This window comes from Myiozetetes cayanensis, unplaced genomic scaffold (genome assembly GCF_022539395.1).
Source record: "Myiozetetes cayanensis isolate MyiCay16 unplaced genomic scaffold, myiCay2020 scf10, whole genome shotgun sequence".
NCBI lineage: Eukaryota > Metazoa > Chordata > Aves > Passeriformes > Tyrannidae > Myiozetetes > Myiozetetes cayanensis.
Genome location: NW_026086605.1, coordinates 33,972,767 through 33,994,002, shown reverse-complemented (window position 1 = coordinate 33,994,002; position 21,236 = coordinate 33,972,767). Strand labels below are relative to the sequence as shown.

Sequence of the window (21,236 nt, the reverse complement as noted above, 5' to 3'; positions counted from 1 at the left end):
TGACACTGGTGAAAGAGAATAACACAGTCCAGAAGTGGAAAAAAAAAAAAAATACCAACTGCTTCAAATTTCGTGAGTGATTGAACTTCCTCTCCTCGCTTGAGGCCTCAGAGGTAGGAGCCCACACAGCCACTCTCAGCAGGCACCTCTGAAACTGGGACCGCTCATTTATGGAGAGCTACAGGCAATTCTGTTCACATGCTGCCGTTGCAATCCTCCAAAGGATTAAATGAAGTTGTATTCCAAGCTTCCTGATGAATATCTACTCTGTTTAACCCTTTGCTGTCCTAACAGGTCAGCTTTGAACTTCAAGCACGCTTGAGGAGGCTTCTCTTCTGATGCCTTGTGAGTTCTTACCAGTTTTATGGACTGGGTTCAATTTTATGGACTATTTTATGGTCTGGAGTAGCTCCCAATATGCACTAATTCCCTCAGAAAGATCCTATTCAACATCAGTATGCACTTGTTTAATGACTGAAGAGAAAGTTACATCTTTTATTACAGTAAGAATCAACTGCAACGAGATCTGGCCAGGACAGGAACCACCTGAATGAGAATACATGAGGAGACTGAACTGCAGCTGAGAGTCAAAACTTTGCAGGAAGCTGAGCTTTGCAAAGCAAAGGATGACCAGCAGCGCTCAAGGGACAGCAATGATGTACAGAGCCACGTGTGCCACAAAAAAAAAAAAAACCCTTCCAGAACATCACAGAATCACAGAATATCCTGAGCTGGAAGGGACCCACAAGGATCATCCACGTCCAACTCCCGGCCCTGCACAGAAACTCCCAGGATATCAAACCTGCTGCTGGAGGGAAACAATTCCTTTAATGTCTGAGATCACCTATGGAGCTGTGACTTCAAAGGCTGAGGATGAGCCTTCGAATGGGACAGTGATGGTGCGAATGATGGACAGCCTTTTCTTGTAGTGCCCGGAGTAGCGTATCCGGTAGATGCCCAGCTCTGTGCCACGAGGGATGTGCCACTGGATGGTCACATTGCTCTGATTCAGGGATCCTTTGGTCCAGTATAACCTAGCAAACAAGCCAAGAACCCTGCAGTCAGCAGGAAAACCCACTCTTCACCTGTTCCAACGACTCAAGAGCTCACTAAGCGGAATGAGATGAAAGCACTCCAGTTAAGTACATTTTAAGAGCTTTTTTGACCTTTCCTCATGTATTTAGGCCACCAGAGCAGCAGCCAACTAGCCAAGCCAAAACCCAGCAGGGCTGAAAAATAGCTGGAAACATGGGAATACAAGTCAGGGGTCCTTTCTGTGGGTGAAGAATATTTCTACCCACGTGTCCTTCCATTTCCAACTCCACGTCACCACCCTTGTATGACATCACCTCTGTGAGCAACATTCATCAGCTCAGTCCTCCCTGTGCAGGGGGAATGCTGAACAGAGAGAAGGAACATTCACTAGAAGCGAGATAAGCAGCCCCATTTCAGGAGCTTAATTAAAGGAAGGAGCTGAACAGAACATCTTGAACAATTTTTTTTTCTCATACCTATCTTACTGAGATTGAGATAAATATTTACAAACATGACTGGATGAAAAACTGTGCAGCTCTGCAAGGTGACACCACCTTTGTTGCTCAGTGGGTGTTTTCGCTGAAAACTGACATCCCCAACCTCAACTTTTCTTTCTTGCAAACCTTTTAAATTGTTGTCTGTGTCTCCTTTGTGATGTACAACAAACCCAGACAGCTTTTCCTGATGAAAATCCTCTGAGTCTCTTCTATTCTCCATTTGGCATTCTATTCATCCACATGGTGTGCCAGATGGATGGATACAGGCTATGAACAAGCTGGACCCCAACCCTTCTGTAATTCTTGCCCTTCCTTCTACATTCCCCAAACTTCTAAGCCTTTGTTGCAGATGCCCGAGCCAAGGGGAACACCAGTTTTTGTGGTCTTGACAAGTTAACCACCCAAATATGGACTGATCAGTCCCCAGGAAGCACCATCTGCAGGGTCAAGACTCTGAAACCGGGGAGCTCTGAAGTTAAGGCCTTGAGGATAAATTTAAGTTACTCCCAGGGGTCTGTGGGACAGTGAAATCTGCTTAGGGCACCCACCTGGTGTCCCAGGAGGCGTCGTTCTGCACCACTTGCCAGGAGCCTGAAGTGTTGATGTATCTCTCCACCGTCAGGAAGTTGTGCTCAGTCTGGAATAAAAACAGCAGAGTCAGCCAGATGCTGAAGGTACAGGCATGCCCCGACCTCCTGTGTCACTTTAAGGTGCATGCTTCACTGGCAAACGTGGTACTTACTTCTGTTTCACTGCCAAATCCCACATAAATGAGGTAAAGAACTTACCATTAAAAAGAAAACAGACAGGTGAGGTGTTTGCTAGCAGTGTCTACGCAAGAGGACTGACTGGACAAAAGGAAGTGCTTTCCTAATTTTCTTTGCTTTATTAAAATAATGCACCAGGCTGATAGGATGGAGACTAAAGACCATGTTTGCTGTGCCTGGATGGCACTGAGAGTGCCATCTGGCCTAACACACGACGTGGCTGACTCTGACCTCAACAGTGTGAAGAGTTCACGAACGGCCCAACACGGCCACATTCAGTCCTCTGCCCCAAAAGCACTCACTCTGGCGGTGGGAATTCCCAAAGCACACACCTCCTTCTGAACCCCCAGCAAAGGAAAAAGCACTGGTTAAACATTCACTAATCCCCAAACATCCCCAATTCTGGTGTGGCTGCATCATATTTACCGCGTTCTCTGCAGAGTTCCGGGGGTTTGCTCCCACGAAAATCACTTCAGCAACTTCTCCCTGGGTGGGGGGGGAATTGAGATTTGTATTATTTGTACTATCACACTGCACATTAAGAACATCCTTTGAGGTTTTTAGGGGGTTGGTTGTTTTTGTGCCGTCTTGGCGTGTTTGGTTTGCTGTTGTTTGAAATTATTTATGATTTCACTTGTTGCAGCAGCAATGGACAATTTATGCTTTGAGGTGGTAATTCTGTGCCTTGCCATTCCGCTTGTCCTACTTGCTGGATAAACTCCACCATAAAACTGGATAAACTCCACATAAAGGAGGGAGCAAACAAGTGAGATTCTTCAGAATGCCTCCCTGCCTTACTGCTGGAGACAGCAGTGAGATGAAAGTCCTTGCTCTGAACAGCTTATCTAAATTTTGAGCATTGAAAACAGAACCATTTCCAACATTTTAATTTCATTTCATTTACATTCCATAGCAGAGGCATCAAAGGTGACCTGATTTCTCCTTGTAGAGAAATCACTGTGCAATATTTGCCTACTTAATCAACCGGTATTTTATTTTGAAGCAGAGGATGAAATCTACTCGATGGTGAATAAAGAGCTTTTATTTTCCTCTTGATTCACCCCTTAGAATCACATTCAGTGCTGTGACACTGGCATGAAAACACTCGGTTCTCTGCCTTCTCAACCATGGCCACCAACAGAAACGTTTGGTCTGAGGGCACCACGACCCTTTGGGGAGCACAGCCCTTTTGGGACAGGGGTAAGAACCTAAAGGTGGTTTTAGCAAACCCCTGCAGCTCTCACCTCTCGATACCGTTGTCTCACTTCTTGCAGCACATCCCCAAACGTCTTGTTCGCCGGCGCGCGCTCGACGCCGAGAGAGGGCAGCAAGGTCAGGTTGCTTACGTTGAAGAACGGGGGCTCTGGGCCACGGGGCAAGTCCTGAGTGGTGTTCTGGGAGAAGGAAGATGTGCTTGTTTGACACACACAGGCATAACCAGCGTGTCCCTGATGAATCACATCCCTGCTGTGGCTCTATATCCCACACCCCCACTCAGACAGACTTTAGGAATAATAAAGTGAGCCTAAAACCGAACTGGAGGATCTTCACCCACGCTCTTCAGGCAGGAGCAATCCCTGCAGGGCACCCTGTTGCTGGGGTCCCCTCAAACCCATCCACCAGGATATCCCAGGACTGCCCACCAGTCCTGCACATCCACATGATCACAATGATCATGGAGGTTGCCAGCCAAAATGTAGAAGAATTTTTTTTTTTCCCTTTAAGTAAAAAAAGCAGCAACTTCAGGCCATGCTGAAAGGTTGGAGGTACTTATCTCCCAAACTTTGAACTGAAAATCCCCTCGAATTTCTCAAGTGGTATGAGACCCCCATTACAGGGACTATTTTCATATCACATGAGTGTTTCTCAAGAGAGGAGAGGGCAGCAATCATTTGGCCTGACTGAGGAACAAATATAGGGTTTAAGCGTCTCCAGCAGCATCTGGCATGCAGAAAAGTTTGATTACCGTGGCAATGGCCTTTGCAAGTCCTCTGTAGAGCTGGATGTAGGCAGAGAGGGTGTGTGGCCCATAAATAGTCGATGCAGCCTCATATCGTTGAACCTGGCAAAGGACAAATTGGGAAAAGGAGGTTCTGAGGGACTCTTGAGTGGTTTAAACAGCCCATTCTACTGCACTGACAAGATCAGCGCTGTATCAGGGTTTATTTACTGCCCAACAATTTGCCAAAATATTTCTGCTGCAGTTTCAGGTGACTCTTCATTCTCCAGGGAGGACCTGTTTGCTCTCCCAGTTATCACAAGATCATATTCTTTTAAAGGCTCATGGTGCTTCAACTTTTTGGGCTGGACAATCCCAGTTCTTCCAACCTCCCCTCCCAGTTTAGGGTTTCTAAACTCAAGTAGTCCAAGCAATGGTCCACATCCTCTTCAAAGCACAACATCTACTTTGCCCTGTGGAGACTCAAAACCATGTCAGCCTTTCCACAGCAAGGGGCACTGCAATTCCATGGTCATCTTACAGCCCTCCTGCTCCAAATCTTTTAGTTTTTGTGGCAAAGTGCTCTAAACACACATAATTTCCCATGAATTATCACCCCATACAGCCAAAAGCTGAACTGGATTAAGCACGTTCAGTCCACAGATTTAACATTTACCTGGTATTCTTCATAGGTGGTGATGTAGTGGGTGTAGACATTGCACAGGCCTGCAATTACCACGTTCATCCTTGGTGTCCCATGGGAATCAAATTCCTAAGAAAGGAAAGAAAACACTTACCTTGAAACAACTGCTTAATGCACAAATATACTGTTGTTATTGCTATTGTTGTTATTATTATTGAAACAATGTTGTTATTATTGTTATGGTGGCTAGTATATTATTATCGTTACTGTTGTTATTATGATTATTTACCAGGCTAGAATACAAAGTTATGGTGGGGAGAGGGCTGGATGCTCAGGAAGGTAAACCTGCAAATGCAATTTGCCTTTATTAACACCTCATATCCACTTCCCAAAGGGAAAGTGGACACGTGACCTCCCATTCCAGTACGTTAAATGTACTGCTTGTACTGGCTAATGGATTGAAACTCGATGGGTTTGCATCTTTTGGGGAGATATTCATTTCTCCTGCATGTCAGGAGGCACGTGCAAAGTCTGTCTGAAGCAGCTGTGAGAAGGAGGCATCTGTGAGACATGAGACCCATGAGCCCAGCTGGGAGGAGGAGACAAGGGCAAAAGCAGAAGGCTCAGGAAATGTGGAGTTGCAGACATGCCACGCTCTGGAGAAACCTCTTCCTCAGCAGCTTACACTTCTAACAGCTTCCCGCAGCCTGCGGCCAGACATGGTCCTAGGGCGTGGAGGGAACAACATCAGGCTCCAGAAACCATAAAATCCCAGAATCATTTAGGCTGGAAAAGCCCTCCCAGCCCATGGATCCCCCCTGTGCCCGATGCCCACCTTGTCCCCCAGCCCAGAGCACTGAGTGCCACAGCCAGGCCTGCCTGGGACACCTCCAGGGCTGGGCACTCCAAACCTCCCTGGGCAGCCCCTGCCAAGGCCTGACCACCCTTTCCAGGGAGAAATTCCTCCTGATGTCCAACCTGACCCTCCCCTGGCACAGCTGGAGGCCGTTCCCTCTCCTCCTGTCCCTGTTCCCCAGGAGCAGAGCCCGACCCCCCCGGCTCCCCTGTCCTGTCAGGGAGTTGCAGAGAGCAGGGAGCTACAGCGGGAATCGCTGGCTGGATTTGCAGCACCCCACCAGAAACTCCCACAGCACCTCCAGCACTGCTCAGCATCCCTTAAGGACCCCCTGAGATAAGCTCAACCAAAGCACCTCAAAAGATTTCTCACTCGTCATCACAGCCTGGGTGAGGCTGGAGACACCCCAGGAGGGGGCACAAATAAAGGTGCTGGGGGTAAATCATTTCTCACCATTGTACCATCAACAGTCAGTGCAGTTCATTATCAAAAACCAAATCAGAGTTAACAAGTTCCTTTTGCTTCAGTGAAACTGCAATTTTGCAATGAACACTTAAAATTATTTGGGAAGCCTGTTTACATCTTGTTCATTCCCACAGTGAGTTTATATATCTATATCTATATTTTGGGGACAATTTTTATCTCACTCTCCCTTTCTGCCTGCCCACAATTGAACTATTGCAGGGGGTTTGAATGAAATGCTGTTGGCTGCAATAAATGAATAACTAAATAAATCTCTTTCCTGAGGGAATACCCACGTGAACTCTCCGGGAACAGCAACGATTGCCAGCGAGCCGATGGCGGCGATCTGCACGTCCACGACGTCCGGGTGCCACGGGTGGGGCCAAGTCATCTGCAGGGGCACAAAAAGTGGATACAACAACTTCAGGATAGCGGGGAAAAAATGATAGCTGGAGTGTTTTCCTTCCTCCAGTCATGAAAATTAAATTAAATTCATTTGTAAAACACACGAGAAGGTGTTTTAGTTCCACGTGCGCAGCAAGTTGTCTGACTGTCACAGTCACACAGGGCACGTGGAAATACTTTGTTTGGAAAAACAAGCAGGGTGTTGCCAGGGGGACAGCTTAAAGCAAAGTGGGTGAAATAAGGTCGGGTAGCACCTATAAACCCCTCACCTGCACAGAAAAAGGATAGAGCTGGGATTGAAAAGGTTGAAGATCTGATCAGGAGAGCGAAAGCAAACGAGTGAAGTCAGAGATCCTGATGGTGATGGGAAAGGGGAGTCCCCTCTTCATCAGAATCCCAGAATGGTTTGGGTTGGAAGAGACCCTGAAGACCATCTCATTCCATCCCTGGGATCCCATGTGGCATGCAGGGACACCTTCCACTAGCCCAAGTTGCTCCAAGCCCCGTTCAACCTGGCCTTGGACACTTCCAGGGATCCAGGGGCAGCCACAGCTTCTCTGGGTCAACCTGTGCCAGGGCCTCCCCACCCTCACAGGGAAGGATTTCTTCCAAATTTCCAATCTCAACCTCCTCTCTATCAGTTTGAAGCCATTCCCCCTCATCCTGTCACTACATGGTCTCGCAGAGGGGGAACCCTCAACCTAACCCTGACTCCCAGCTGCCCCTTTAGCAGGGACCGTGCTCAGACTCAGCATTGTTGCAGCAGCCAAAACACACACACACAGAGCACCATTTCATCTGAAAACAATGGCAAAAAACCAGTTAGATAGAAATGGAAAAGCCTGTGGAAAGGAAAGCAGGAACAGGAGCTCGAAGTTGGCACAGCTCCAGCAAATGAAATGCAAAATCCCACTGCAGTGAGCCAAAAAGATTTTCTTTTTTTTTTTTTTTGAGGAGCAATTTACTGGGGTCAAAGCATGAATGACAAAAACCTCACATCAGAAGCAGGAGGTCTGCCAGAGCACCCATCAAATGTGATGAAGTTGTAAGAAAAAAAGTGTAATTTCCTCTCAGTGACACAGTTGTAGATGGAGGAGGCGGGTGGGAGGAGCTGGGACCTCTTTTTGGGGAGATGAGGTGAGGAGCTGATTGAACACAAAGCGACAGAAGGAAAGCTTTTAAGGAGACTGGTGAAAGGGATAACAATCATCCAGATGGCATCCTGTAAGTGCTCTAAAGGACCTTGGACATGATCCCGCTCCACTACAGTGCATTTGTCTTAATGCCAAGGGAACATCAGGTGGGAAATGGGGCATCAGTTTTCGTTTAAAGCTGTAAGCAGGATTTTGGGAGGGACTCAGTAAGAACAAACACCAAGTCCTGCCCAGGATGGAGCAGCCCTGAGCGTGGGGATGGGCTGGGACCAACAGAGCAACCAGCAGAGACTGGCCCTAAAAAATAACCCTTCCCTGTGTGAGCAGGGCACCCCTGGGATAGGGACCCAAACAATGAGGGCTCTCCATCCTTGCTGATTGCCCCAACTCTTCTGGACAGGGTCCTGAGCAACCTGCTGCAGCTGCAGTGTTGGTCCTGCTGGGAGCGGGATCATGCTGGGCAACCTCACTCCAAGGGCACTTCCAGCCTGAGCCTGGTGTGATTCTACCCATGGATGAGCAAGTCTGGCATCAGTCCATGTTGCAGCTCACAGAAATATCAGACACTTGCACAAACGTGACAGGAGAGCAGAGACATCAGATTTTTTTGGCCCTAATGAGGGCAGGAAGTGTGGTCTCTCCTCCTGAGATACGTGGAAAAGATGCTCTGAGAGAAGAAAACTTCCACCTCTCTCACCCCGATGCAAACTAATGACAACACTTATTCTTGCTTTCTATTTTCATTCCTTCAAAGCCCATGCAGCTCGTTCTCCCTCCGTGTTCTTCACTGTGTGGGCTGGCACAGACATCTCCTGCAGCTCCCTAAGGAATCTGTCAGAAATGTGGGTCTGTGAAGGAGTGCTGATCCCGGCTCAGATCAGCAATCTCTGCACTTCCCAGGGCACACACCGGTGTGTCCTTACCTCTCCCGTGCTGAAGAGGATGGGCTTGGGTTTGTGGCAGGCTTTTGTTTCATTGGATGGCTCTCCCAGCAGCTGGTCCCGGATTTGATCCCAAAACGGGTCACCTTCTACTGAGCCTTGAGGGGGAAATATCTTGTTCATCAGCTGCCCCAGCAGCTCTCAGACAGACACTACCCCCTCCCTGCTTAGGTGGGCTGGGATATTCCTCAGTGGATTCTGACCAACTCCCTTTCCTGGGGTGGTTTGAAAAGCTGAGCTTTAGCTCAGCTGAGCTTCGTCTTGGCAGGCTTCAGGCAACGAGAACAAATGAGAAAGAGTGTCCCAAATCCAGGTCTTTCTTTTCCCCACTCCCCATCCAGTGCTCTCCTTCCTTCAGGGCATGGCCAGTATCCTTCCCCAGAAGCTTTCTGACCAACACAGACAAACCTGTAAAGGGTTTGTAAGGTCACACTTTCCTAAAAAACATTCCTCTGGAGACTGTGGCTCAACAAGCAGCTGAATCTGTCTGGGGGGTGCCCCACATCCTCCCCATTTGTACAGAGCCACCTCGGCACCTGCTCCCCAAATTACCTTGTGTGAAGTTGAAAGCGCCCGCTCCATCAATCGTCCCCGCGGCAAAGCTGTGGCCTAAGGCTGGTTTACACGTTTTGACCTAAATCAGGCAGGGAGAAAAAAAAGGAAAAAGGGATAAAACCCAGCTCCCCTCAGCGTGCCAGGTCCTGCTGCAGGGCTGTGACATTTCTCCCTGCACAGTTCCCGTGTCCAGGCAGCTCCCATTCTCACCGTGTGCGTGGCGTTGAGCTCCACCGACACGTCACTCATGTTCACCCACTGGTGGGCTGAGCTCAGGGGCCCTGTGACCTCCTGGGAAGCCTTTTCATACAGCTCCTAAGGGACACAGAAGGTGGAAATCCTTGAGGGAGAAGCAGTCAGGGAGCCAGCCCCGCTGGGATACAGCCACGTGGATTATTTCTTCATTCTGTTGATGCCTTCCCATGGCCTCTTCCAGGCCTATTTCTCAAGCTCACGAGGTGTTTCCATCACCCCATCTCTACATTGTGCTCAACCTGAGCCTTATTGTGCTCAACCTGAGCCTTGCAAGCTCTCCCTGTCTCAGGGAGGGAGGACACTCTGTGGTCAGCAGTTTTACCCATGCCTTTCTTTCACAGCTGAAACAGGCACCTATTCCACAAGGATGGCAGCTCCTTGTTCCTGGGTGCCACCTTTTGGCATTTCTTGCAGCTTAGACCAACCAGAAGGAGCGTTTTCCACGAGAAAGCAGCACTTTATTCTGAGCTGTATTCACTGCTCAGAAGTGCCTGGACTTTACCATGTCTTTAGCACACAGCTGACAGCTAAGCCAGTCAGCTCTTCAGGGACTGGTTTCCCACCCCAGGTGCCTCGAGTTGGGACACAGAAAGTGCTGCCAGGAGTTGTACAGTTTAATGACTTTCCTGGAAGGAATTGAGGGCGCAGCCTTTGAAGGCCAGGAGTCTGAGGTGTTGACAACAACTGCAGTGTTTCCCCTCTGTGTTTTATACACACCAGGACACTCTGACTGGGACAATCTTTCACTTGCAAGTCACGATCAGCCTGGAGTGACTTCGGGGCAACGATCTGAAAAGGTGATTAAAGGATGCCACCGCCACCAAGCCTCCTGCTCTTACTCCCCTGTTGGACACATTCCAGGTCCCACAAGCTGTTGTCCCTGAAACATTGCCAAAATGTATTTGAACGTGTGCTGATGTATCTCAGTGTGTGCTTTCTGCTCTAAATTTAGGTGTCTAGTCAGATATGTTACACCAGAAGAAGTTTTTCACTACCATTATGATTTCATACACTGTCCTAAACTTAACAAATTCCAGGCTCTGAGGTCTTCTGGATGACCAGAAAGATCAATAAAACCTCATTTACCCATTAAAAAAATTTTAAAAATCAAGAAACTTTTCCTTAAGCATATCAATGTGGACTTTGGAGTAATTTGCATCTACAAACATTCACAAAAGATAGACAGAATATAGAATATAAGAATACCCTGAGCTGGAAGGGATCACTGAGTTGTTTAAATGAACATGCATTCCTGTCATAACAAGCACTCACACACACACACTTGGAGAGCAAAATATCACTTACCTTTGCTTTTGAGTAGATATTGTGCCCTATAATCCTGGTACTCTCGAACATATCGTTCCCGGGACCCTTGGCCATGCACATGGCTGCCTGTTGAGAAATTTGTGGAAAGAGGCAGCGATCAGTTACCACGGAGAACAGGCGGCACTGCCAAGGGGAACAGCTCACAGGGGGCTGTGGGAACCGACGGCTTCCAGTGCCAAAATTAGGCACTGGGTTACTACCCAGGCCAGCAAGACAACCTGAAACTTGGGCTGAACAACCAGGGAAAAAGGGTGTCTGAGGCAGAGCAGGCGAGGCACACTCACCCCTCCGACGGGACAGCTGCTCTGGGGGTTGTCGCACGACTCGCCCGTGTTGGCGCAGGTCGGGCCTCCGGTGTTGGGCGACACGTCTCCCAGGTTGGAGGAGGCGAAGGCGGCAACAAAAGAGCCCTGCCCGAAACCCAGAGGTGGTCAGAGGGACTTGGGAGCCTTGCAGTGAGGTGCAAACACCGCCTGCAGCTTTCCCTGGAGCTGTGGTGAGCGCGTGGCGCTGCTTATCGTTTCCCAAGTGACTGGGAGGACTGGAGAGGGGATTTAGGCATATCCCAAGGGTTAGGGGCAGGGAGAGCAAGGGAGAACCGGACACACAGGAAGCAATTGCCATCTCAGGGTGGCCTTCAGTCTGCTTTGGTATCCAGACAGTGTTTCTCCATCTCCTACTCGAGTCTCAGGGGCAGCTCTTCCCTCCATGTCCCCAGTTTCTCGTGTTACTGATCAGACGTCAAGGGATCATTGTACCACCTTGCACAGAAATTTTTTTTCCTGCCAGGCTTTCACCATGGCTGATTTACAGGGTGAGAGCTACTGGATCTGCAGGAGTTAACATCAAGTAGTACAAGTCAGAAGCAAAGCTGGTTGCACACTGAGCACTGGCTGAATTCAAGCTCTTGCAGATATCTCATTTCCCCCCCCCATTTTTTAGAGTTGGGACATGTCAACCTCAACTATTTCGATATATTATCATTCCTTAACTCATTTTCTTGTAAGGCTCTTAGATACAATGTGCCCAGCAGACCATACAGCCAATTATTGAATCCTGCAAACACTTGTTAGCATGTCAACTTCCACCTATAACAGTGCACTAGAACTGAGTCTTGTAAAAAGCTTTTTAGATAATCCACTACAAAAAGCAATAGTTGCAAGCAGGAATTAGGCAGACTTCCTCTAATTTCCATTTTTTGCTGTGAACCACACGTGTTCCCGGAGTATTAAAAGAGAAACTGAGCAACAGCTTCCTAGGTACATGCTGGAGATACACCCAGGACAGCCTCTTAATCAATTCATGACTCAAAGTACCTCTGAGATGGGCTCGTGTCCACAGTCACATTTCAGGGGAAACAATGGTTTTTAAAGGAGCTGTGTTTGCATTCTGAGGATGGCAAATCTTCTGGGTAAAAGCAAATCACAAGGCAGAAGTGGCTGGAAGCCATGAGAAAGAAGTGGGGCTGAGCACAGGCTTGATGCCACCCCACAGATGCAATAAATGGATCCCTCTGGATCAAGGATCCCACACATGTCTTGCTAGTAAAGAATCCTGGAACAGGTTGGGTTGGAGCTGAAGCTCATCCAGTTCGAACCCCCCTGCCATGGGCAGGGACATCTTCAACTAGACCAGGTTTTTCAGTGCCCCATCCAACCCAGCTTTGAACTCTGGCAGGAGTGGGAGAGCCACAACCTCTCCAATTTCCAGTAGTCTAATCAAAACAAATGTGGTTTATTACTTAAGTCTAAATAAATACCACTGATTCCTAGTTTGGAAAGTCAAGAAAACATCTTCCATCTCTTTTCTGGAGGAAGAAAGTAACTAAATCACGAGAGCTCAGTGTTGCCCTCCTTTTTCTGTCTGTCCCACTGTTTGAAAGAACCTGCTTTGGTCCTTGCAAAGCACCAACTACCCCCTCTCCGTGCTGCAGCCCTTTTCCACCCGCTGTTTCCAGCAGCCTGGAAGCACTCCCACCTCTCCAGGAAGCATTCCCTTGTTCCTGTCCTGCTCGAACAGGTAGGACGCGTAGCCCACGTTGTCGCTGTTCACGAGATGGTTTGTGTTGTTCATGCTGACGGGGTGCACAGCAAACCAGCTGAGGGGGAAGTCACAAGACACTCGTTGTTCAGGCTGTGTGTGCTGGCAGTTGATCTGTTCAATCTATATGTTTGCAGTTGACCTATGGAATTTTCTTTGGGAGGAATACAAACACAGACCCCAGCTACTTAGGGATGGATTAACAAGGGCAGAGTATTCCCATCCTCTCCAGGGTGCATGGCTGTGACGGTCCAGGTCTTGAGGCCACAAGAATTTGGCAGTTCAGACCTAGACTGACTCTTTTACTAATCCAGAGAATTATGTTCTGAAGGGGTTTTTTATTTTCTTACATCAAAGAAAAAAGGAGGAGTCAACAATGTAAAAAAGGGGGGAAAAAAGGAACACCATTCTTACAAAAAGAACGAGGATATGAAGGAAAACTTGCTAATTTAGTGGACAGTACCTGATAAGGCCTAGATCTTGTCCATCCTCATCCACCATCTTCAGAATCACCATTTCTTTATCTGTGTTGGATGAATACCTAAAGGAGAACAAAGCAGGGAAATCTCATTAGCACCAGAGCTGTAGTCACACTCATGGCTCTAACATGTTATAGCTCCACTGGGCTAGACAAGGAAATTAAAAGGTTATTCCACGTATTACCAGAGCACAGTGAGGCCTTAGAGAAGCATCTGAAAACAGCTGTGAAGGGAAGGGAAGGGTTATGGTTTTCCTCAGGTGCTGCTTCTCCAGGGGACGGAGAGAGCAGCTCTCTCCAAATGCAAAATGGGGGACACAATCAGGAGCCCAGGACGGCAGCACCGTCATTCTGCCACATCTTGACCCCACATTTTCAACCTTCCCACGAAAGACCAGAAACACCAACTGCAAGATGGTCCCAGCTGAAGGATTCCCTTCAGGGCTCTGTTTCCCTCCTGCTTGAGGAGCTTTTACCTGCTCCGCTCGGATGCTGGATTGGCAAGGTAGGAGAAAGGGCTTCGGTTGATCTGGCTGTTTTCCACAGTGCCTCTGTTTATAAAAAGCCTTCCTCTCTTCATGTTCTCATGTGCTATGTCTATGCTCTGGAAAGCAGGAAGACAGGGAATATTAGTCCATGTCTGTAAGGCATGCATGAGATTATCCAGAAAAACCTCTCTCTTTTTTACCCTTCCTATCTGTCCCCAACCCTTACTTGGGAGTTTGGGGGTGCTTCTTTGATTTTTTTTTTTTCCTTAAGCAGTCTAAAATTCTAAAAAACTATGGTAATATTTTGAAGCTACTCACAATTGTCTCTAAAGAAAGAATTTCATGGCTTTTTGATCTGGTTTCTCTGGCAAACATAAACCCATCTCCAAGTGCATTCAGAGGTGCTGCCACAACCACCACAGCCAGAGCTCTGTTAGTCACAGACAAGCCAAACCAGGTGACACCGACCTTCACGATGCCATTCACGATAGAGTTGAGGGACGGTCTGATGAGCCCTTTGCTCGTGATCCAGAAGAGGGTGTACTGGAAGTACCCCCCGGGCCCCGAGTGCGTGTGGGTGCCGCTGAGGATGACGTTGTCCTGTCGGTACCGGTCACCGTACTTGCTCTTCAGCCTCTCGAGCACCTACGAGGAAGGAGGTGGTCCTAAAAAGCCCTTTTCCATGCCTAAAATCTATAGAGATTTGTGCCAGCCCTTGCAAAAAAAAAAAACACCAACCATTCATCCTCCTCCAAACGCCAAAGTGAAGGGCCGATACGCTGCCGAGCTCAATGTTACTTAGCTATGACTATTAACACATATGTAAGCTATTAACACACTATGGAAACTACAACCCTCATGCAAACACCAGCAACAGCCCACCCTGTGGCAGCCACTCCTTTCCAGCCACGTACCTCCAGCCTCACTCTCTGGGACACCATTCCTATGTCGGCGCTGACGAACACCACCCGCCGGGAGTCATCGCGGTCCGCCACGATGAAGGCCCGGCTGTAGAGGCGGGTGAGAAGCCCACCAGCCACCTGCTCCGGGTTGGCATATCCCATCTGGAAGGGAAGAGCTCCGTCACGTCCACGCAGCCAAGACACTGAGTGACGTGTTCATCCGCGTGAACTTCCCCGGGTGGGTTTGCCAGAGCGTCAGGGGGGGCTCGTCCAACACAAACACTCAGAGCTGCAACCCTGTCCTGCCCTGTGATTGCAAGAATCATCTGAATGGTTTGGGTGGGGAGGGACCTCAAAGCCCATCTCATTCCAACCCCCGTGCCACAGGGACACCTCGCACTAGACCAGGTTGCCCCAAGCCTGAGAGAAACGTCACTGAATGTTTGCGGACGACGCGCGCTTGTCGAGGCTCTGAACCAGAAATCCTGCAAAAAATCCCATTAGATGATGAACAATCAGTACTTTGCCAGCCCCCATGTTCGATCCCCCCAGCTTACCAGGGGAACTTGTGCCACTGGTCCTGTGCAGTCAGCTCGACCTACGCCCAGTAAGTAGTTTGCTGTTTCCAATACGTTGATGGAATCTGTAAGAACAATAATCGGTGGATCAGTGGACACACGAGGGAGCAGGTTTGGAGATAAAAAGAGGCAGCCCAGCTTTGCTCACGAGAATCCACACTGAAACCTGCTCAACATCCCCAGAGGACTCAGCAGACCCCTGGACAAGGGGGTCTAGCTGAGTCCTCTGCTTGGGTTTTCCAATGGGCTGTCGATGTGGTCCAGGAGTGCTGAGGCTGTTGAGGCATTTGGGGGGGTAAAGGGTGGACCAGGCACGAGGCAAAGTACTCCCAAAGGAGGTTGTGTCTCACCCCAGCCATCATGAAGGTGCAGAAATCCTTACAGGATGGATAAAGTCATGGGAGAAAAGCCATTGAGGGTTATGAAACAATAATAATAATAATAATAATAAATTAAAAAGGTTATCTGCATCTCAGGAAATCTCAGAGCCACAGATCACTGGAGACTGAGATAAATACTGGGGGAAAATATTGAATGTTTCTGTTCTCACAGCCTTCCCCAGGCAGCTGCTGCCTCTCAAGGCAGGACACTGGGATAAGGGGATGCTTGGTCTTCCCAGTCTGGCCTTTCCTAGGCTGTCACTGAAACCAGAGAAGTGAAACCCTCACACTGGCCACAGACTGGCCATTTCTGTGATTTAAATCATCATCAGTGAACCACGCCACCCATTAAAACTACCCTTCCTCCCCCTCCTCCCGCTGTAACACAGAGGAGAATCACTTGTGCAAAACTCTCACGTGTTACCACCTAAAACCACAAAGGAAGTGTGAACTGCATCCAGTTTGAGATCAAAATCTAGAAATTGGAAGGTCCCACTGATGGCACGTGGGGTGATGCCCAGCCCAGGGGCAGAGTTGACTCGGGGCAGCTCCCAGCACCTGGCGAGGGGGTTGGAAACGTGAATGGGCCGTGATGGGATTGCAGGAGCTGCGAAACCCCTTGGGGCAGTGCCAGGAGGGAGGGGCTGTGTAGGGCCAGGAAAGGGAGGATGTGTGGGTCCCTGCAGCCCCACCGTGCCCAGGGCTGTGCAGCCCTGCAGGTGCTCCTGCTGGGATTGACCACCCTGCTCCTGCTGCAGAGGTTGGGCAAAAGGCCCATGCACAGAGGTGATGGTGAAGGCTCAGCAGTGACCCTCTGACTGTGTCTCTTTAATTGAAGTGGCTGCACTGGACACAATACACTGGAGCAGCGTGTGATGGTGGGGCTGAAAGAGCTTCCACTTGCCATCGCTGTCTTTGGTGAGGAAGTGGAGGACGAGCAGCACCACGGTCAACGTGATCATCAGCACCAGGCAGACGATGAGGATCACCTCCAGGCGGGAGAAGGAGCACTTGGACCTCTTCCCAGACATGGTGGGAGCCCTGTGAGAGCAGAGAGGGACAGATGGGACAGCCCCAGTGCTGGGCACAGCGCGCCCTCCAAGAGCTGCTGAGGGTTTGTGTCCCCCATCCCAGTGTCAGAGCAGCAGAGATAAGGATGGGAAGGGGAGATTGGCTTTTCAATCTGCTTAAGGCAGCAGAAATATATCTCCTGGGAGCAGCAATCACTCCCTGTCACGAGGCTTGATAGGACAGGGTGAGCACCCAAATCACTGACCCCACGTTTCCCAGAGCACTTTGCTCGCCCTTCCCAAGGAATCTTTCAAATCAACTCCACGATCCTCCACCAGACCCCACATTCACTGAGTGCCTGAAGGAGGTGCTGCAGCCTGAAGCCTCACAGCTTTTCAGTTGCTCACATGCCCAGAGCATGTCAAAGAACGATATTGTCACCATAATAAAGGTCAGTTTAGGAACCTCAGCATGAGAAGAGCACAGCCCATTGCAGGTCCAAGTGCAAATCTCTCCTGGCTGGAAAAAGTGCTGGCTGTGACAGCTTTCCAAGATAAGAGCCCCTGTGTAGATGCTGGATTTCTTCAGCATATAAAAAAGCTTGCTTTGGGATATTTTTCTTCCTTCTTCTATAAAGAAGGGAGGTTTATTTTGGGTTAAAAACAGAGGTTTATTTTGGGTCAAAGATCCACAAGAAAAATGATGCAAACTACAGCTATGGGAAAAATATGCTGTTTCCCTCTCTGACTTGTCCTGCTCTGGCAGCTCAAAATTTCACCCAAAAATTCAGTCTTGCCCAGTGGGAAGTGACACTTGGAGCTAAGGTGTGCCTTTTGCCTTTCCTGTAAACACCTGTGTGAGGTAGAAATTAACCTTTAAAACAGCTTTGGATGTTTCCATAGATATCTTAGCAGATAGAATTTATTGCTGATCCCATCGCTCTGCCTGTGACCCAATCCACAAATCCACCCCCGTGGCAGGGGGTGGAACAAGGTGGTCTTTAAGGTCCCTCCCAACCCAAACCAGCCTGTGAGTCTGTGGTGATTCTGTGATTAGGAAGGGAAGAGTGAGGCAGAGCCTCTGATTCTCCTAGGGGTAACAATTTGCCTTAGGGTGAGTCTGTCAGGGGGCTTGGGAAAGCTCCTGCCCTCAGGTTATTCCTCATCGGAATGTGCCCTGGAAACAATGAACCTGCAGAAAACAACTGCTGAAACGGGGGTTTGTGGGCTTGGGAAGGCTGCAGTGAGAAACAACATCCCCAGACAGCCAAGTGGTCGCCTAGACTTGCTCCAGGTGACCTTTCTTTATCAGCTTCTTTTGCCCTGGTGAGCCACAGCAGTCGTGATCAGGGCTGGATTTCACACAGCAGATATTCGAGTGGTAGCAAAGCTAACACTGCAGGTTTCCTTCCTCCCTTGTTTATTCTCCAAGCGTGGCACTGGCAGCCACTCTTGGATGCTCACAGCACCGGCCTGGACCCCATCAGCACGACACACATTGACAGCGTCCATTATCCCACTGACTCAACCCAAAGAACACTGAGAGAAATCAGCATTCCTCCTATGGAATCCCAGTGGGACCTCGTGCAGACCTACCTGAGTTCCCTCACCTGTTCCAGCGGCCCGAGGAACGTCTCCCACCTCCAGACCCGTCCCAAGCTGGAAAGCAGAGCTTGGCAATTGTTGCTGTATAACCCCGTGAGTCAAGCACTGCACGAGATAAGAAGAAACCAATCAGTAATTTCTGCCCCACAAAGAGGTGAGAGAATTTTTTTTTTTTTCCCTGGCGTGTTTAGGTTGCCTGAGGGCCAGCACCTGCCTCTCTAAAATAACCTTTCTGGGATTGCACTGATCGGCTCTGCTGCACGAGGAATTCGGGAACAGGACTCTTTTCCTCCTCTTTGCTTCATCACGGCTTGATGGAATTCCACAGCCTGGGGAATGATGGCTGCTTCCCAGTCTGGCCATGGCTCCTAATCCTCACAGAAGGCTGCTCCTCAGGGTTTCCAAACTCTGCTAGAAGAAGAACTTGAGAACAGGATTGTATTTTAAGCATAAAATAGTATTTTTACTTATTAAAAGCTTTATTTGTTAAACCCAAGCCTTTTCCATCAAGTCCCAGATGGGTCTGGATAAATTCACCAGCTGCTAAAGCATGCCTAATCCAGAGGGTTTGGACAGTTTGCTCCTCCCAAATATTACAGGACCCACCCCATCCCTTAGATGTGGTAGCAAGGGAGAAGAAAGATCCAACTAGCCATACCCCTGTCTCCCTCCAGCATCCACACACTTTGTTGGGAATTTAAGGCTGGGATCACCTCTGACGTTTTCCTTCCCATCTCAGGAGTTTCAGTTTTCCTCTTTCATCCCCTTTTCCTTCGTGCACCCCTAAACCAAGGGTTAACATTCCAGCTGGTGCCGAGCACGGCCTGCGGCCTGCGTCATCAATTCAGGGTCATGTTCGGGATCGCCCTTTGACTCGCTGATTTTTGGACTGGCTGCTTGGGAGAAGCAGGATTTACTGATACCTTATCTCCTCCCCGCAATTCCCAGGGAAGCTGCTTGCCCCTGCCACCGGTGGAGAACCAGCCTGCTCTGCCATGTGGGGTGACAGATACTCCTGGCCACCACTGTGCTGCTGGGGATCCTTGAGTCACCGGGGCTTCCCAAATTGTGTCCCAAATTAGCCTTGGAGCTAAGGGAAGAGCCTCATTTGACAAAACCATGGAGCAACTGCTCTGCTGTCATAGGAAAGTTCCTGGGACAGGGATGAAAAGCAAGGAAGTGGAGTTTTAATGAACTGGCACACGGATGGTGTGTCCTGCCAGCCTCACCCCACGGAACGCAGGGAGCTGAGGAAAAGGCCTCTGTAACTCCAGAAAGGACAAACCACCTGCTGGTGGGGGTGGAGGAGGAAAAGGAAAGTTTGATGGCAGCTCAAAAAGTGTTTGGGGGAATATTTTAAACTGTTTTCCTTTTCAAAAGACTGCTCCATGAGGTTATGGGGACCCACAGTTCCCCTTCTCCCCCCCGTGATGTGCCCGTGTCCACACACCCTGGCTCAGGACTGCAGAAGCAACAAGCTTTTGGGTGCAGAAAAGGGACTTCCAGGACTGCAAAGGCCTCAGGTGAAGTGCTTAAAGGCTTGGTAAATCCCTGTGCCTATGGAAATGTGAACTGCTTTCCCCCCTACAGAGGGTGGATGAGGCACGATGCTTACCCCAAAGCAGCCACACTGGAGCACCTAGCCTGGAAAATAAAGCCTCCAAGGAAAAGCTGTCCTGGCAGGGGCAGGATGCTCATGCACCTCCTCATTAACCTCTGATGGCTGAGATAGAACTCTACAGGCTGGAAGGAAAAATGGAGCCTGGGAAGCAACAGCAGTCATGGCTGGAGGCTCAGGGCATCCCTGAAATTATACTCCATGTTGGAGTGTGGGAGGAAATGTGGGATTTGAAAGCAGGCACAGTTGTTAAATGTATGCAGACCCAGAAAATTACTTCCTTGAGGTCCTTGTCCTGCCATGCCTGGACAGCCTGGCCCTGGACATCAGTCTGTGCTGGTGTGACATCATAACATGCCAAGTTTCCTTCTCATGAGATGAGAGGTTCCCACAGATCATCCTCTTTCCCAAAGCCAGGAGTCCTCCAACTTCTTCCCCCCAGCCATTTTGTGCTAAATGACACTAAGGAAACTCACGTTTTCTCTGAAATATTTTTCCTGCTGAAAAATGGCTTCTACCCATCACTGCTGCCACACACCACCAGTCTGTGACCTTCCCAGGCATAACCAGGGACTGCAAACATAACAGGATTTTCATTTTCAACAAGAAAAAACGTCTAAAGCCACTCAGGATCAATGGATCCACTGTAGGAGCAAAGCTGAGAGAAGGGAAACCAGTAAAACACAGATTGTCAAATGTGTATTTCCTTACAGAGAGAACACTGTGCTTCCAAATCATGAAGAAAGAGGATTCAAACTACCTCTATCTAAGATCCTCTAGGAAAAAAAAATAAAGTAATTGGCTTTGAAATGTAAATCCATGAAGCATTTGCTTTCCCTTTCTGCTCCCTATTTTTCAGTTTCTCATTTCTCCACAGCAAGATCAGATCATTTCAGAAAAGTGACCCTTTCTTCCAGCATCCACATTTCACTTTAAAACCAGCATTTCCCGGTCTCTTGGAGAACTCATTTTGTGCAAGCCATCACAGCTGGGATGGGGGAAACCCAAACTCTTCCCTTAAAAAGGCACAGGAGGCCACAATCTTCTCTGTAAAAATCTCTGAAACAAAAAACCCTTCTGATGGGTAATGAAGGGACTGAAATTTCCTTTTTTTGAAAACAAAACAAAACACCAAAAACAACAAAACCCCAAACAAAAAACCGGAAACCAAAACCCAAAACAAACAACAACAAACAAACAAAAAAACCCACAAAACAAAACAGAAGAGCTGGGAGGATTTCTGCAGCCACTGAAACTGGCTGCATAAACCCTTCAGCATTCTGGGGGGCAAATCCCTTTTTT

The 21,236-nt window shown here is 48.8% G+C and overlaps 1 protein-coding gene across 3 annotated transcripts; it reads right to left on the bottom strand.

Moving 5' to 3' along the window:
• Positions 1 to 375: 375 nt before the first annotated feature.
• ASAH2 (N-acylsphingosine amidohydrolase 2) lies at positions 376 to 19,204 on the bottom strand. Of its 3 annotated transcripts, XM_050305627.1 has the most exons (22): positions 18,975 to 19,204; positions 18,308 to 18,739; positions 16,606 to 16,742; positions 15,301 to 15,386; positions 14,756 to 14,905; positions 14,310 to 14,486; positions 13,830 to 13,957; positions 13,339 to 13,416; positions 12,813 to 12,933; positions 11,120 to 11,245; positions 10,815 to 10,901; positions 9,465 to 9,569; positions 9,252 to 9,333; positions 8,682 to 8,797; positions 6,496 to 6,590; positions 5,567 to 5,606; positions 4,915 to 5,010; positions 4,266 to 4,361; positions 3,544 to 3,693; positions 2,726 to 2,785; positions 2,081 to 2,169; positions 376 to 1,034 (listed from the first exon to the last, which is right to left on the bottom strand). In XM_050305627.1, the coding sequence occupies exons 3-22, from the start codon at positions 16,730 to 16,732 to the stop codon at positions 845 to 847; spliced, it is 2,199 nt and encodes a 732-aa protein (XP_050161584.1). In that variant the 5' UTR covers positions 16,733 to 16,742; positions 18,308 to 18,739; positions 18,975 to 19,204; the 3' UTR covers positions 376 to 844. The 3 variants fall into 3 exon arrangements, with proteins under 3 accessions (XP_050161584.1, XP_050161583.1, XP_050161585.1); XM_050305626.1 differs by having other exon boundaries at positions 18,308 to 19,204; XM_050305628.1 differs by lacking the exon at positions 16,606 to 16,742 and having other exon boundaries at positions 18,322 to 18,421; positions 18,527 to 19,204.
• Positions 19,205 to 21,236: the final 2,032 nt, after the last annotated feature.

Coding starts and splice junctions, on each gene's coding strand:
- ASAH2 (XM_050305628.1), bottom strand. CDS start 18,679: ATGGCCAGACTGGGAAGCAGCCATCATTCCCCAGGCTGTGGAATTCCA. Junction 18,422..18,526: donor AGGTTATTTTAGAGAGGCAG/GTGCTGGCCCTC, acceptor TATCTCGTGCAG/TGCTTGACTCACGGGGTTAT. Junction 3,694..4,265: donor TTGCAAAGGCCATTGCCACG/GTAATCAAACTT, acceptor TCCTTCTCCCAG/AACACCACTCAGGACTTGCC.